General features: G+C 34.6%; 2 protein-coding genes across 3 annotated transcripts in view; both read right to left on the bottom strand.

Moving 5' to 3' along the window:
* LEPR (leptin receptor) overlaps window positions 1–17,283 on the bottom strand; it is a 99,409-nt gene that overhangs the window by 4,383 nt on the left and 77,743 nt on the right. For both annotated transcript variants that reach the window (XM_012767153.3, XM_012767149.3), the window contains exons 14-18: window positions 15,899–16,115; window positions 13,748–13,930; window positions 12,240–12,335; window positions 10,886–10,991; window positions 9,854–9,929 (exon numbers count right to left, since the gene is read on the bottom strand). In XM_012767153.3, the coding sequence (XP_012622607.2) occupies window positions 9,854–9,929; window positions 10,886–10,991; window positions 12,240–12,335; window positions 13,748–13,930; window positions 15,899–16,115 (678 nt within the window). The remainder of the gene's footprint in view (window positions 1–9,853; window positions 9,930–10,885; window positions 10,992–12,239; window positions 12,336–13,747; window positions 13,931–15,898; window positions 16,116–17,283) is intronic.
* The window catches only part of LOC105872867 (non-histone chromosomal protein HMG-17-like), a 123,396-nt gene that overhangs the window by 31,857 nt on the left and 74,256 nt on the right, over window positions 1–17,283 (bottom strand). The gene's annotated exons all lie outside the window — the stretch shown is intronic.

The following is a 17,283-nucleotide window of genomic DNA, read 5'->3' as shown; positions in this document are numbered from 1 at the left end:
GTCTTGCCAAGACTATTTGCTTAAGATTACACAGCTAATTAGAGCACAGTAAGGACCCTGACTTAGTTCTTTGTCCTAGCCCAACAATTGTTCTATAATACAATGGAAGATAAAAAGATGTTCCAAACACAAACAGGCAGAAGAACATATTCTTTGTTTTCCTTCTACTATTTGCTATGATAAAGTGGAGCTGTTTAATTCATACTCTCTCCTGGTTCCTTATAACTAGAGGGCTATAAGGAACAAGAAAATAAATAAAACTGAAGTCATATTTTAAAGGAGTGAAACACACACCTCTAGGCCCAGTGATATGCACTTCAGGGTACAGAGGAGATGGCTACTGCTAAATAGAACTTCTAACTAGAAAATGCACCAGCTCTTCCACACATTCACAAGGCCATTCTAGCAATTTCAGGGATGCTTCTGATTCAGATCTGTGAAGATGGTGTTCTGGAAGTCCACAGGTTGTTAAAATGGTTCCCTGGAGGCCTACAGTAAGCTGAGGAATCTAGGATAGTTTTTAGATACCAAGGAAAAATCCATTTGTTTTTAGCTTCTGCCCTCCTAAGTAAGTTGTTAAGTGGGGTACATTCTTGTGAAAACTCACATCAATGTAGGCAAAGGAACAGAGTTGGGTCAAGAAAAAATGAGTGGATGGGAAAAACATTGCAAAACAAATAAAGAATGCGAAGGAATGGAGTGAATTAAAGAGGCTTAAAATATCTTTAAAGGGAAAAATTTCAGATGATTTGGATGTAAAAGAAAAACAATAAATTTGGCAAAAATATTAAAGAAAAAAGGTACAAAACAAATTGAGAAAGGTTATACTTTTTTACTCTGTGAAATTTGAAGAAAAGTAAAGCTATTGGGTCATTATAATACATTTTCCTATAAGAATTCAATCTACGTTTAAGATGCTAATTGTTAAAGCATAAAGAGAAATGGCATGGAGAGGCACATATTCTGATTCAAGGTGGCAGACTGAACATTTCTCTCTCGTCTCTACAGAGATTCTGTTAGAATGACAGTATGTAAATAAATCAAATACAGACCCACAAGAAAGATGATCTGAGAGGGCTAATATGGAATGAGTAATTTGCATACATTCCTAAAACGTGAAAAACATTTGGAAGAGTGAAGACCAAAGAAAATGAGCAAAGGAAGCTGATGACCAGAATATATCCAGAGGGGGCTGCATGTGAGGAAAAAGTCAGTTAACCTGCTGAATAAAATAGAGATGGCGGGTGAAGAAATGGCAAAGACACGTAGAGAAACAAGACCTGAGGCTGGAAGCCAGGGCTTGAGGGAAGTTCTGCATGTGGAGGGGGCTCTTCTATCATGTCTCCCCAAAAATAAGACAGGGTCTTATATTTATTTTTCCTCAAGAAGACACCCTAGGGCTTATTTTCAGGGGATGTATTATTTTTTTTTTAAGTATGGTACAAATGATCTGTCTGGGCTCAGTAGGAGACTGCTTGCTGAAGCTTTTCCCCTATCCCCTGGTGTTTGTGGGGGGTGAGAGAGGCCCACAGTGCTGAGTAAAATGGCAGCCACAGCTTTCCTTCTTCCCCCTGGGGACACACAATACCTAAAGTGGAGCATCCCGCTCCTCACTTCACTGAGGAGACTTTCCCCTCAAAGCCTCAGCTTGCGGCACGCACAGGATGGCCAGGACCTGACAGGGGGAGCCCACCTTGTTGGTGGGGCTGCCTGCATCCTTCCAGTCACCTCTCGGATAGTAGCTGTCACCATGGGGCAGATGAGAAGGGCTTCTCGTCTTCTTTACCGCTCCTGAGGAAATGCATGGGTTGTGCGGATACGCTGCGTAGCCACGCCCATCACTAGGTCTTATTTTCGGGGTAGGGCTTATATTGCACAAATGCTTATAAATCCTGCTAGGGCTTACTTTATGGGCAGGTCTTATTTTGGGGGAAACATGGTACTCCACCACCGAACATGGAAGAGCCACTGTATGAGAACTAGCCTTCATGCCCAAATTGAGGGTTTGTTGTCAAAAGCAAGTGAGGAACTAGGTGGGGAGGAAGAGAGCAGCCTTTGGATACTACTATCTCAGAGTACATCCTTCCTCATCTGGCCAGAAGCCTGTCTACTCATGTGCCTACACACATCCAGCTGCCAGACAGCCTGTCTACTGTTTCATCCCTAAACATGAAAGGAAAGCAAAGAATGACCAGACATTTGGGGAAAGTCTGAGATGAGAAAAAAAAGGCCAAGACAAACAAGAGAAAAACATGTCCTAGCACAAACACAGAATTCACGGATTAGAGCAGAGAATTTTTAAAACAAGAAAGCAAAAATCTTCTAATTGGTATTTCTAGTAATTTTAAAAAAATATTGCACACATAAAATCAGAACAGAATACTCTGAAAAAGAATACTTGGAAATTGACAAATATAATAGAAAATAAAACTTCAACAGAAGCACCGGAAGAACAGGATGTGGCAAGATCTCAGAATGTAAAACAAAAAGACAAAGAAACAAAAGAATATTACTTTTAATTTTTTAATGATGTCCCTTGAGTCATAAGAAACAAAAAATATTATATAAGAGATAAGAAATACCAAAGAATCAATGCACATTGATTGAGTGATGGGTCTAACATCCAAAAAATACAGATTCTAGAAAGAGAACCAAAGAAATATGAAAAGAGGAAATTAACAAAGAAATAAATAATTTCTCAGAGTTGACAGGAGACATGGAAAAGAAAGTCTGATAACCAAGTTAAATGAAAAAGGAACCACCCTAGATTCATTAATGAAATTTCAAAATATTTTAAAAGAAAGAAAATTGCAAATAACCAGTGAGGAGTAAAAATCAAATGCATCTGACTTCTCAGAAGTAACACTGGATGTTAGATGATAAGGCAAGAATTTTTCTATTGGAAAGGCTCTTTCAACCTACAAATTGATGTTCCACCAAACTGTCAAATGAGGAAGTTAGAATAAAAAATTTCAGGCATGGAGAGACTCAGACTTAGCACACAACCGTTTTTAGGAGATTACTTAAGGATATATTAATAGTTAAGAAGGAGGAAGGAAAGGAACCTAGGAAACAGTGCTGCCTAGAAATCAGTGAAAGGAAAGTTCAGAGTGATGGAGTATGGCAGTTTTAGAAAAGGCCTAATCCAGATCAAAGTAGGAGGACAGAGGATTTGCTCGACAGAGTACACTAGAACAAGGTCTCCAGTAAAGATGGGAACTGGATAAAATAGTTTAAATAATAGCAACACACAGAGGGAAAGGAAAAGGAAAGAAAGAGGGAGGAGGAGGAAGAAAGGAAGGAAGGGACAATTAGAAACTCTAAGGAAAAGAAAAAAGGACACAAACCCAAAATGAAGCCAACTAAAATTTGACACAATGTTAACAAGTAGAATATTCCTAATATCTTTTTTTAAATTCCTCTTTGACACTCAAACCACTAAGAAGTGTAACCACCATTATATTACTTGGTTCAGGAAGGAACAATATTTAAATAATCATAACAATGTAAATTCAGTTTATTGGTTTTCTATTTTTTAAATGAACCTACAGCACAGAGCATGATGTCAACCCTGGTTGAAGGAGAGGTGTAAAGTTCGTTTACAGGAATTGGAAAGTAGAGAGAGAAATGGAGGAAAGAGTAAGAGTGCTAATGTCCTTATTTTACAAAAAAAAAAAAAAAAGGTAGGGGAGCTACAAAGCTCCAAGAAACAGTCTCTGTTTGATATAACAAGGAATAGAAGTTTAAGTAGATCTTTCTGAGGTTGCAGAGGTGACTACTCAAAGAATTGAAAAAAGGAACAAAATTATATTTGGCAGAAGCATGAGGAAAAGAGAAGGGGAGGAAAAGTACGTGTATGAGTAATTCCCCATTGTCACCAGAAATCAATAGATAATGTCTACATTTCGGAGTAGCACAAGCAAATTACCTTTAGAAATATAGAGGTGCCCAGCTAGGAAAAGTCAAAAGTCAGACAGTTAAAAGCAGTAGCATTTGGACAGCAAGACTAAGTGTAGGAAGGGGTGGAGGTGGATGCTTTTTAATAAATGTTCTTCCACACTATTTTATTATTAAATCATGCTCACATATTTTTTCAAAAAACATTTTTTAAATAATGAGAACTATCAAGGCATATACACTAGAGAACGAAGAGACATATACAACCATACTCCTGCAGTACTGTTTGTAATCAATAGAAAAAAGTGTTGAAGCACCTTAAATATCCACCAGTAGGGGAATGGATAAATGAATGGCACTACATTCATATGGTGGAATACTATGACTACTCCAAATGGGTAAACTAAATTAACTATGTCAACATGGCTAAAAAAACAATACTGGGATTGGAATGATATGGAATGTACCATAACATGAGCAATACTCCAAAGGATTACTGTTCATTGGTCATGGATACACACATGTGGATGTAAGAAAGTACAAAGGCACAAACTATAGAAACTGTATACAGTTTGTATAGTATATACAAACTATATAAACCCACTTCTTAAATGTGGGTTCCTCTAGGAAGGGAAGGAGGAACTGGAAATAGTGAGGGGAACAAGCAGGACAAACTTTATATGTGGTTTTTATTCATGAAAAAAAATGAGGCAAATATGGAAAATTTTAAGATTCGTTGGTATAGAGCTGTTTTTATATTATTCTACATTTATGTATTTATATTATCTGAAAAATTAATTTTAAAGGAAGTGGAACATACAAAAGAAAGAGGATCTGGGGGAAATTATATTAGCTATATTATCTTTAATCATATATAATATCTTATTTTTATTAGCATATAATAGCTTTAAATAAATGTTGTATTTTTATTTTTCCTTTGAAGATATCTCAGAATATTGGTTCTTTTTTCATCTTCAGCATCTAGCACATTTATATGTTCAGCATAGATTTAGATTTAATATAAACCAAAGGGAAGGAGAATGATAGCTTCTAAAGTGAAATAGATTAATTTTAGGGGAAATTTTAGAAATCAGATTAGATGTCTAGGAATTACAGGTATAGAGCACATTCATAACAATCATTTAAAAAAATCTAAATATGGAGAACAAATTAAGGGAAATACTTTATATAAACAATTATTAGTTTCTTTAAAAATGCTATATTTGTATTTGAACTGTTTTTAAAAATAATAGGATCCCCCGATCTATTTTCATTGTAATATATTGTGGATTTTTTGTTTGTTAGGTTGGTTTGTTGATTGGTTTTAGAATTGGATGTACCGCACACATATTGTTTACCTATTCATCATTTGGGTTGCTTTCATGTTTTGGCTGTTATGAATATGAATTATGCTTCCATGAATATTCATGCACAAGTTTCCATGTGGATATATGATTTCATTTCTATTAGGTATATATCTAGAAGTGGAATTGCTGGTTCATATGATAATACTGTCAGACTATTTACCAAATGGGCTGCACTATTTATGTTCCCACCATAAATGTATGATAGTTCCAATTTCTCCATATTCTCACCAACACATTATCTGTCTTTTTTATTATAACCTTTGTGGCGGGTGTAAAGTGGTATCTTATGTTTTTTATTTGCATCTCCCTAATGTCTAATGATATTGAGCATGTTTTCATTTCTGTTTATTGGCTATTTCTTTATCGTCTTTGGAGTAATGCCTATTCAGATCCTTTGCCCATTTTTTAACGCATTAAAATATACACAACAAAGTTTACCATCTTAACTATATATATTTTTAAGAGTACAATTTAGGTAGTGTAGTACATTAAGGAATACGTTGTTAATATGAAATTGATGGCAAGGGTATCAGTTTGAGCTGGATGGCTCTGCATTTGAACTGTGGTTTTTACATGTATAGGCAGGGAGGTCAAGACAAGCTACTGAACCACTCTGAGCTTTGGTTTTATCATCAGAAAATATAAGGCCATTAGCCCTATGAAATAGTTAATAAAATAATATGAATATAAAAGCATAGGATAGTAAGTTTGGCTTTTCCTCTTTAGTAATATAAAGTGAGTTATACTATGTTATTTTTCCTTAAAAGAAGTAAATTTTAGTTATTTAGCAGATTAAAGCAGAAGGCTAGATAGAAAAAAGTTACTGAATTTTAGTAGATTTTAATAATTTATAAAATCTTTGAAGCTATATTCTTCTATACTCTTTAAAATTTTCCCATTATATTTCAAAACCTGATTTATTCCTAATAGTGTTATTTATGTACTTGTTAAGCCCTAGTGATAAACTAACTGTGGGTTAGTTATGCTTAATAACTATATGATTAGATGTGGTTCTACCTCCCACCCCCCGAATGTCTGGTGAACACCACCACCCTTTGAGCATCATATTGATAATCAGTCAGTACCAATTTGATGGTAAGTACATGTGGAGCCCATTTAAGAAAAAAAACTATATGATTAGAAAGTCAAATATTTGCAGAGGTAAAGAATAGTCTTACAAATAAGAATATTCACACCCACTGTATCTTAAAAATTCTTCACATTTCTTTAATTTACTAGAAACTGAAAAGATCTGGAAATCTTTCAATCTACTTGTATACAGTGTCTGTCAGATGATCTGCTGAAGCAGAATCATGCTCATCTTCAGGGAGCATAGGGGAGACAGTGGGTAGTACGTAGACTACAAATATTTATCAATTCAACCTGCATCCACCCAGTTCCTTTGAGCCAGACATTTTCTGGAAAAGGGAAAAATAATTTGGTGCAGATTCAAACTGCATTTTGCTCATATGGGTTTGATAACTTCCTTGCTTTAATAAACACTCAGAAACCATTTTCATGATGGTTCATAGGTAAGATTTCAGAGCTTAAATACTGAAGAGAGTTTTAGCTTCTTTTTAAGTGATGATAGTATGGTCATTCTCTGAATTAATATACGGTTATATAGTGAAGCTTAAAAATTTTTATTTAGATAGGCATTTAGGGGTTTTTGACCAAAAAAAAAAAATTATCATATTTAAGGGGAAAAAATCTCCTACTTAGTTTTTGTCTTGGAGTCTCCCTATTGCCGGGTTGTGAATGTGCTCTGGTCCTTCCTCCTATGTGACAAGAGTCCAGGTGTTCTTTCCTGGACTCGACATCTTCACCACAAAATCTAGTTAATGACTATTCGTCTACCAGATCTTGGCTCAAATGTCACTTTCTTAATTTCATCTACTCACTCCCACTCAACACGCTAAGCCAGGTTCCCACATTATAAACTCTAAGCACGGGGTCACCTTCTTTCACAACATGTAGTTTATAATTGTAAAGTTATTTCCATGATACACTGATTAATGCTTCTCTTCCCCATGAGACTGTATATTCCAGAGTCCGCAGTGTTTTCTCTAGCATAGTGACCAGCATAGATAGGATAGGTATTCAATAATATTCTAAATGGATGAAATGAATACATGAATGAATGAAAAAATAAACTATTTTAGAGAGGTAAAAGAAGACAAGTTCTTCCTATTCTTTCAACTCAGCCACTCTTCTCTGACTCCACTGTCTTATTTCGTGGATGGTAAGAAGAATATATTTAAAATATGTTTTCCTAAAGCCTAGGAACAGCCTACCCTTACATATAAATATTCACTGTGTGCTTGTTGAACAAATGAATGAATTATATATATATAAATATATATACACATATACATATAATGCCTGACATATCACCATAACTACAAGAAATGTTACTGTATGAATTCATAATGGAAGGGAAAGAAGAGGAATATTTTATTAATTGAAAAAATCAGCAATCCTGTTTTAATGAAAGAAGACTCCATTGCCCTATCCTGAGCAACGGCACAGCTGAGGAGTGCATAAGCGTGGCTTGTTAGACTCAGGCCAAGTGAAGTTTCCATTAAAAGAATGATTCATATATAAAATTACACTGCCACCTCTTCTGATGACAGGGAATTGTTTATTCTGCTGAAAGATTAGAATTAAATCTTTTGTATTGTTCATTATGTCTACAATATTGCTTGTTTATTCACTCATCGATAAAATGTAGAGCAATGTTTCTCTAACTGCAAATTATAGGCCATTTTAATGTTGTGAAATCAATTAAGTGGGTTGCAACCAGCATTTAAAACAAATAAAATAGAGTTTTAAAACATTCTATTTTGTGCAAGTAGTAAAAATGTTTCATTCATCTTGCATTTCACTTTTGCATGTCTGTATCTATGTGTACACTACTGGGTTGGAATGTAAAATGTATTTCTCACTGTGGTTGGGTCATGGTAAAAAAATTGAAAGCCACTACTATAGAGAACAGCTGCTATTAATATATATATATATATAATTATATGTTATATGTATATTATATGTATGGAACAGGCTCCAAAATCAGACAAATTGATAAAACTAATCTTGGCTCTAAAACAAGTTACCTAACTACTATAAGCTTCAGTTTTCACTTCTATAAAATGGAGATAACAATACTTATCCCAAAGGGCAACTGAAAGAATAATAATAATGTAAAATATGTAAGATAATAACTAATATTTATTGAGACCTTACTATGTCACAGGTACCATCTTCTTTAATAACGAAACCCAATAAGGTAAGTGCTGTTAACCTTATTTTACAGGAGAGGAAAGTGAGACACTGAGAATTTAAGTAATCTTAATGAATGTAAGAGTATGTGTCTCAGCGATTTGCACATAAAAAATGGACACTGTTACCATGAATTACTAGCAAATATTTAATGAATTCCTACTTTAATACCTTGCACATAGCAGGAGGAGTGCCATAAATATTTGTGATGGATAAAACACGGTTCTTGAATTCAGAGCAGTATCCACAATAAATGAAACAATAAAATGCTCTAGGGACTTAAAGGGGGCAGAAATTCTTCTGAATTACAGTTGTTAATGAAAGGCTTGGGGAAAGAAGAGTCCAGAGCAAGGTATTCATCAATGAGGAAGGCTCTGTGTAGATGGAAGGGTATATAATAAAGGCCTAATCAAGACCCAGGGACAGAAAAAATTGGATATGTAGGTTGATAACAGATCGCAAGAAGAGGTTCCTAAATACTAGTTTAAGGGGACTGTATTTTCTCTTGTAGCCAAAAAAAAAAAAAAAATCACTGTAGACTTTTTAACAAGTGACTAATGATAAAGATCCAACCCTTGAGGATGCATAATAACCTCCAAATAAGTACTGTTTTAAAATCATGTGTTTTGACATGAAGACTGAATTCTATTTTTCCAATCTCATGGGTGGAAAGCCAACTTTGCTTCAAGGGAAATTATGAGAATTAATAAAACATTCATTAAACTCTAGAGCTTTCTAAAATTCTCCTATAGAAGTAAGTGCAAATTATTTTATTATAGTTGACTGTCTCATAAAGTACTACCACTTGATGAGACTATCTGTAGAAATATGAGTTTTATTATGATACCTGCATTTTTCAGATTGTAGTGTTTGAGGATAAGATTATTTATTTAATACTTGAATTTATTTAAATAATTATGAAGATAATTATAGAGATTAAAAATACTGATTCCAGCCTTTTGCCTAAAAACAATTTATACCAAAAAAGTGTATCCCAATTGCTATTCTCCATCAGATTTGACCCTTCATATTCTAATATTTATTTTTTTGCACTGTGACACAGTTGGCAATATACATATTTATATATAGTCAACTCTCATGACAAACTGTACTGAATTTTCTTTTCTCCTGGTTCTAAACCCCTGTATCCTGCTATTCTTGAAAATACGGAGTAGATTAAAAAGACATATTAAAATGGATTGAATAAAATAAGAACTTTTAAATCCTAAAAATGTTTAAAGCTCTAGAAGACATATGGCATTAAAATACAATCTGATATATTCTAGGTTTAAAAAAAAAATTGAAAAAGTGACCTTCTGAAAATTAAGTCCTTGTGCCCAGGAACAATTCTTGGGGTTAGGAACATCTTCCCAAAACAGCTTTTTCATTCTACAAAAGATAGAAACCATCAGAACTACAGAAAAACATTCAGATTGAAAATGTTAGCAGTTCATGAATACACAAACTAGACATTAGTCCACTGGACCAGCTATGCTTCAATAGAGTGAGATTCATTTTCATGTGCTAGCCCACAAACATTTCCACCAAACTTCATTCTAGAGCAAAGTTAATAAGCCCTTTAATAATAAAAAGCCAATATTTGTGAAAATCTGTGTGCCAAGCACCATGCTGAAACACTGCATAGGTTTTTCCCAGAGAAAATGAAATATTAAATGGCCATCAAGTGAGTATCAGAAACAATTCCATTTGCTATGGCCCCATCAACTCAATTGACTAAAATTCAGATTCTAAAATACCCTCTCGCTCTTTTTTACTAAAAGACAGAAGTTTCTGTAGAGATTTGGCATGTGTAAAATAACCTCACTGGTCTGGACTCAGTGCAAGTAATGTGGCAACCATCGAATCATCCAGGGAAATTCAAGGCCATCTGCCTGACAAATCAGACAGATGGGAGCCACACAGTGCCAATCTCTAAAGAGCAGAGAGCCCGCTGATCATAAATGAACTGACTACTCCAGGTCTCCACTAGAAGTCTACTTTTAACCTCCGCTTCACCATGAAAAGTCTTCCACCCAAACTGAAGAACTCTGAAGGCCATTTTTTTCCACCTCAGAGAATATATTGCCTAGGATTTTCTGTTACAAGCCTCTGATTCCCTGAATATAAAAAAACTAAATTCTTCCTTGAGGTTTATGTTGCCCTAGCAAAATCAAATGTCACTTCTTGAAAACAGGCCTTTCCTTTTTATATCATCTTAATTGTATACTGAACATATATATAAAACCATTTAGAATAATTTAATATTCCTGATTTAGGCTTTAAATCAAGGTTTAAATATGGTTAAGGGCTTTTGCCATAAAAGTTCTTAACACTAAGTACGATACCTTTGGTGTGATATTAACAATGTTCCAAGCAATAAAATGGAAGAGGAAATAATTATTGGCACAATTACATATAGACCTGCATCGTTCTTGTGTTTTTCAATATCATCTGAAAAAGAAATACAAGTCACACAACTCAGAAGCTTGAGGAAATGTTAATTTCTGTCTGTATCAAAAATTATAGTAGACTTTTTTCTGTATTACCTTCAAAAACATAAAAAGAAAGATAAAATTGTGTTTTGATCATAGTAATAAAATAATTGTTATTTTATTCAATATTATACCTATAAATGCGCAAAACATTTTTTCAAAATTATTTATTTGCCTATCCTCTCCATCTGGTCACTTTTAGGTTATATGAGTCAAAGGTGTCCATTAAAGTTGTCATGATGACTCTGTCTCAGCATTGGCTTCAACACCTGCTAATCTCTACTTTGTTCACGCCAGACACACAGACCTCCTTGCTGTTTCTTGAACCACCAAGCATACTCATCCCTCAAGGCCATTGCCACTGTCCCTTTGCCTGGACCGCTCTTTTGCTTTGTACAGTAAGTTCTCACTTCACATGGTCCATAGGTTCTTGAAAACTGCAACTTTAAGTATAATGAAACCAATTTTTTTTCTCATCAGCATTTTAACAAAACTACATTGAAGGAAACAATGTAACAACATTATTCAAGGACCCCCTATACATCCTTTCACTGAAAGTTGCAGTTTCCAAGAACCTATTTATGCAACATGAAGTTCTTGCAGGGTTTTCCTCAAATTTTACCTCTCCAGAGACACCATTTCTGGCTATCTTGACTGAAACCACATTTTAACTCTGTACCTTCATCTTACTTTTATTTTCCTTCATGGCACATGTTTCAATCTGACATTATATTATACATTATTTATTGTCCATCACTCCCAGAAGAGCACTGGAGTTTAAGCTCCATAAGAATGGAGTCTTATGCTCAGTATTCAATCCCCAGTGCTCAAAATAGTGCTCAATAAATATTGGTTGAATAATACATAAATTAATTTTTTAAATTATTTTTATTTATTTCATTATTGGGCTGCTTGGATTTGAAGACAATTTTGAAAGTAATAACAAGATTCAAATGTTGGTACTTAAGTACAGTAAGATGAATCAGAAATATAGGAGGCCCAGTGAGTTTATTTCTGTAACTATCTCTCCAGTTTATTTTTAGAGGAAAAAAATATTTCCTTCAGAATAACTTCATGATACATCTACTTAAGAGTCTAGACTCTTCTATAATTCCATCAGAGAAAGAATAAACAAATGGTAACATTACTGCTAAAAAATTAGGTAACGTCCGTTGCTGTTAAAAGAAACTAAAATTAAAAATTTTACCTTGGGTGAAACTATTAATTATCTTCGGTTTTCCCACTCCTTCCATAAATATTGGATAAAGACTGAACTGATACTTCTCAATGGGGATGAAATGGTCTGAGGAGAAAAGTACATAAAAGGCTCGTTTATACTTAATTAACATCAATGAGTGAAACATATGTTAAAAAGAATGAAAGTGTCTATCCTATATTTCCAAACATAAAAATTAGTTGTTATTTATACATTGAACTGATGATTAAGGGAGTTTAAAAAACGATGGAAGCAAATTCTCTAGTAATGACAATAATTTTCCAAATAATGTTTTAAAAACTTTACCCAGAAATAGAAGATTGTAATGTTTTCAAAGGCTTGTTCCAATGATTCCCAATGTGTTCAAGTTCAGGGTGTATGAGCTGTTTCTGTCCCTCATCTCCTTTTTCCAGGACAACATGTTCTACCTCCTCTCTCTGAGCCCCAAAGCAGGTAACAATCCATTTTTATAGAAATTTAGCTTACTTAGTTTCCCCATTCAAGGTAGCTGGGAGACTAAAGTCTTGTGAAAGCCTATGCAAAGAACATGGCGGTGAAGACCAGGAGTCCCCTTGCAATATCTAGGATCTAGATCCACAGAGAATGACCGTTCCATAGCAAAGCTCCAAATGGATCTATCAATGATTTTCACATGTGCTAATAATATATATTATTCCATAAGAAAAGAAGAAGACAAATCTCTTTAAAGCCTAAATTTTATATCCCCATGCTTTACAGAAAAGCACAGAGAGTAATCACCTGGACAACAGTGGTAATGGACTGAATTCAGTTCTTCATCAATAATTTGTAAATACATTTACCCTAATGCTAAATTCTAGGTATCTGGAATGAAATAAAGGCATAAGTCCTTGAGATGACAGTATATAAAAAGGTCATGGCAATCCCTAGCTTCCCTACTTAACTTCCCTTAATCCTTACTCAGATTTAGAGATGCTATACTGTACACTTATACTTTGTGCTTTACTCGCCTCCTGGAATCATGGTCTACCTTCGGGAGATTATGCTGACCTAGGCCCAGGTCCTGGATCCTCAGACCTTTAGCCTAGCACTCTAACCCATGTGGCATTATTTTTTGGTATACAGTTTGGGGAGACAATTCAGCACTAGACATCACAAGCCATTAAAAATGATTTAACAGAAGGTAAAGCTAGAAGCCACATTAATAATCTCAAATCAATAAATAGCTTAGGTAGATTATGGCATAAAATGTTATATGATCATTAAAAATAATGGTAGAAAGGATTAGAGAGAAAAACATATGATATGGTAAAATTACAACTATGCAAAATATTAAAATGAAAAGGAATCAAAGGAAATAGAATTAAATGTTTTGATAAGGTAATAGGATTATATATAGTAAGATGGTAGGACCATCTATATTTTTGAAGTTTTCATTAACTATCTACAGTAATTGAATTAATAATCTGTAGTGTCATACTAATCCATGAGAGAAAACTACCAAAGTATAGTAAACTTACCGTGGATATAATACTTCTTAAAAGATGAAGGGATTCTAAGCCATTTAATTTCATCATCTTCATTAAGATTCTTCCACTCAACAATAAAATACATTAGACTGTAATCACAGGGTGAGAGTATCCAGGAAAGAATCACACAACTGCTGTTTAAAGGATAAGCACTGAGTGACTGCACGATATTTACTGAGGGGAAAAGAAAGAAATTTATTTTTAAATTCAAAACTTAATGAAAATCTACTAATACCCTTGAGGAATTTATAACCTACTGGAGGAGGGGTGAAGGAAGAGAAGGCAGGCAATTTATACAGATAAATGTAATACATGGCAATCATTTTTGTATCATGAGAGTCATATAAGCAGAGAAATATGGAAATATGTGAAATTGAGGAGAAATGTGGTTCTTTCTAAAATCTAAAAAAAAAAAAAATGTATGATACAGTCAAAAAGTTTTCTCAGCTGGAATATTGCACAAGCCTACTAACCATCCTCTCTGATTCCTTCCAAACTCTTCTCTCTCGCTGATAGAGTGATGCTTCAAAGTATAAATCTGTTATTTTAACACCCTCTGCATAAAGACCCACTTAAAATCCTCCAGTGGATTTCCACATTTGAGGATAAAATTCCTATCATGCCTACAAGGCCCCGAGGGCCAAGTCCCAACCTCTCTCTCTGCCTGTCGTGATTTTTCACACCAGAGCCAACCTGGTCTTCATTTCCTATCCTGGGCCATAAAGACTTTTGATCCTGCTATTCCTGTCAGGAGCCAATGCTTTTCCCACCCGCCCCCTCCATCTCCTGTGAAAGTTTAATTCCTATTCAGATTTCAGATTTCAGTTCAATACCACTTCCTCAAGGTGGCTTCTCTGACCCTCAATGCCAGGTCAGGTCCCTTTTTTCTTTTCCTGGATAAAATTATATTCCTTTCCTAAGGGCACTTATCTCAGTTTGAAAAGACACATTCACTTGTCTGATTATCTGATTAATATCTGTCCCGCTTATTCCATTCTGGATGCTGTGACCATTATAGTTTTCCTCACACTGGAATCCCCACCATGTAGTGCACTGCAGCACTCAACAAATATTTCTAGAATGTATTTATTGAAAAAACTGTAAGTGCAAGACATTGTGGTAGGTGCTAGGGAACTTACAAGAAGCTCACACTATAAATACAAAAGTAATCATAATATAAGGCAGGATATAAAATACCTTAATAATGGTAGAAAGCACTCTGAGATTTAAAGAAGGGATAGGACATATTCAATTAAAGCAATAAGGAAAGACTTCATGGAGGACATAACATCTGGAAAGCTAGGCTGGGCACGGTGGCTCACGGCTGTAATCCTAGCACTCTGGGAGGCCAAGGCGGGAGGATTGCTTGAGGTCAGAAGTTCAAGACCAGCCTGAATAAGAGCGAGACCCCAGCTCTACTAAAAATATAAATTTATCTGGACAACTAAAAATAAAAATATGTAAAAAAAAAAATTTGGAAAGGCCTTTATAAATTGGTAGAGATACAGAAAATTTGTATTTTGTATTAGAAATGTATATTTTGAATATATAATCTAGATTAGAAACTCCTACGGAAAGTGGTTCTCAACTCTCTGATTAATCGAATATATCAAAATTAATGCAGGAAAGTTCACCATTCACGTTAAATGAAGTCCACAGTAATTTTTCAGTCTCAGCAATTAACCTGCATCCGCATAACACGTCACATTATTACTATTATGTATAGTATTTTACATATATAATACTATATACGTAATTATTTTCACATATTTACTTATATACTCACAGACATTTTATTTATACATACATACATATATGGAGAGAGAGAGATGTTGACCAACAACCTCCACTGGCCCAACTCTAATACATAGATTTAAGCATTAGATTTATTAGAATATTCTCCTTTATTGTAACACTATTTCAACAATGTTCTACCAATTGAACTCAAGGACTTATTACATAATCAGTACACAAGGTATTTTGTTATTTTTCAGACAAAGAAGAGAAGAGATGAATGGTGAAAGAGAGACTTTGAAATGCAGACAATTGCAGGCTGCTTGGAAGATAATTTAGAATGGGAAGCGTTTCCAAAGGTTGAACATTAAAAGGGGCAATGGATTATTACCTTGTACATATTCTTACCTTTGCTCATAGGCCATGAGAAAGTTAAATTAAAATTTGCAAAAGAAGCACCAATTGAATTGATGGCCAGAACTGTAACTGTATGTGCTTGTTCTGTCCACAGGAAAGTGAATTTAGTGTGATTTCCCACATCTTCTGACCATGTTCCATTGCGGGAAGTATAATGGTTTATTACATATCTCCTCACACTGCACAATGAGTCATTTTTCATCAGGGGCTGTAGTAAACATAAAAATTGATTAATTTAAGGACTGCAGGGCTTTTTATACCAACTGAGCTCATGGAATTCTTATTATACATTTCTCATCAGGAGGCAAGGATCGTATCAGGACAGGGACTCCATACCATAAGGCTGGGGACTGGGGAGGTGGGGCTGGGGTGCGATAGAGGCTGCCTCTGCCACAGTCTCCATGAAGGTGTTTGAGTGGTTATGAAGCACAGGAAACTTATTTTTCCCTTTTCAGGTTTTTCTTAAGACCCAGAGAATAAATCACTTGAAGATAATCAAGTAAGGACATAATTAGGACACTCTTCTACCAAGAAATCTCACTGTAATTTTAGAGAAGAGAAAGACTGACAAGGAATAGTTTGCTCATCTAAAAAACAAACAAGAAATAACCCTCAGATTATGTAAAGCCTTGACAAGAAGAGATGAGAAGATGTTAATCATCACTTATACTAATCCTACCAAGATATGTCATTCATTTTCCCTTCCTCTGATTATTTAAAATAAGTAGGAAGAGTTTGTAAAGACTAACAAGTGAAAGAAGCTATCAAGACAGGGGTATATGGCACTCCAGAATTTCTGACCTATAGTTTAAAAAAATATACCAAGTCATTGAAGATTTGGATATAAAATACATATGTAGTTCAATCTATTCTTGCATTCTACAGGGTCTAACAATATACTCTACTTTCCCATCACCTTCACCTGTTGCAGGTAAGATTAAATACTATCAATCCTTTATAACCCCATAGAAAGCTGGACTCTATACCATAGGCTAAAATAGTCTCAGTTTTTTGTTGTTTGGGGTTTTTTTTTGCCATTGATATGCCTCTAATTTAGAAATGGCAGAGAAAAATAAACATATATACAAGTATCACTGCAGAGCTTGGAATCATCTGGGTAGGTTGGGAGTAAGATTTTAGCAAACGCTGTAAGAAACAAATGCCTCAAAAGTCATGCAAATTTTGCACTGTATTTGAAAAATCCATGTCAGCTTTAATATACAAATATTTTTTATAACCATAAAGTAAAAGTAATGCTAAACTTCCTTACTTTCTGATATTGCAAGATGGTCCACACTCATCTTGTGTATTTTCTGCCCCAGCCCTAAATTTAGCCACTTTTCCCAATAGTCCTGGTTGCTTTATTGCATGACGGT

This window comes from Microcebus murinus, chromosome 2, assembly GCF_040939455.1.
Source record: "Microcebus murinus isolate Inina chromosome 2, M.murinus_Inina_mat1.0, whole genome shotgun sequence".
NCBI classification, from domain to species: Eukaryota; Metazoa; Chordata; class Mammalia; order Primates; family Cheirogaleidae; genus Microcebus; species Microcebus murinus.
This window is presented reverse-complemented; position numbering and strand designations above follow the sequence as displayed.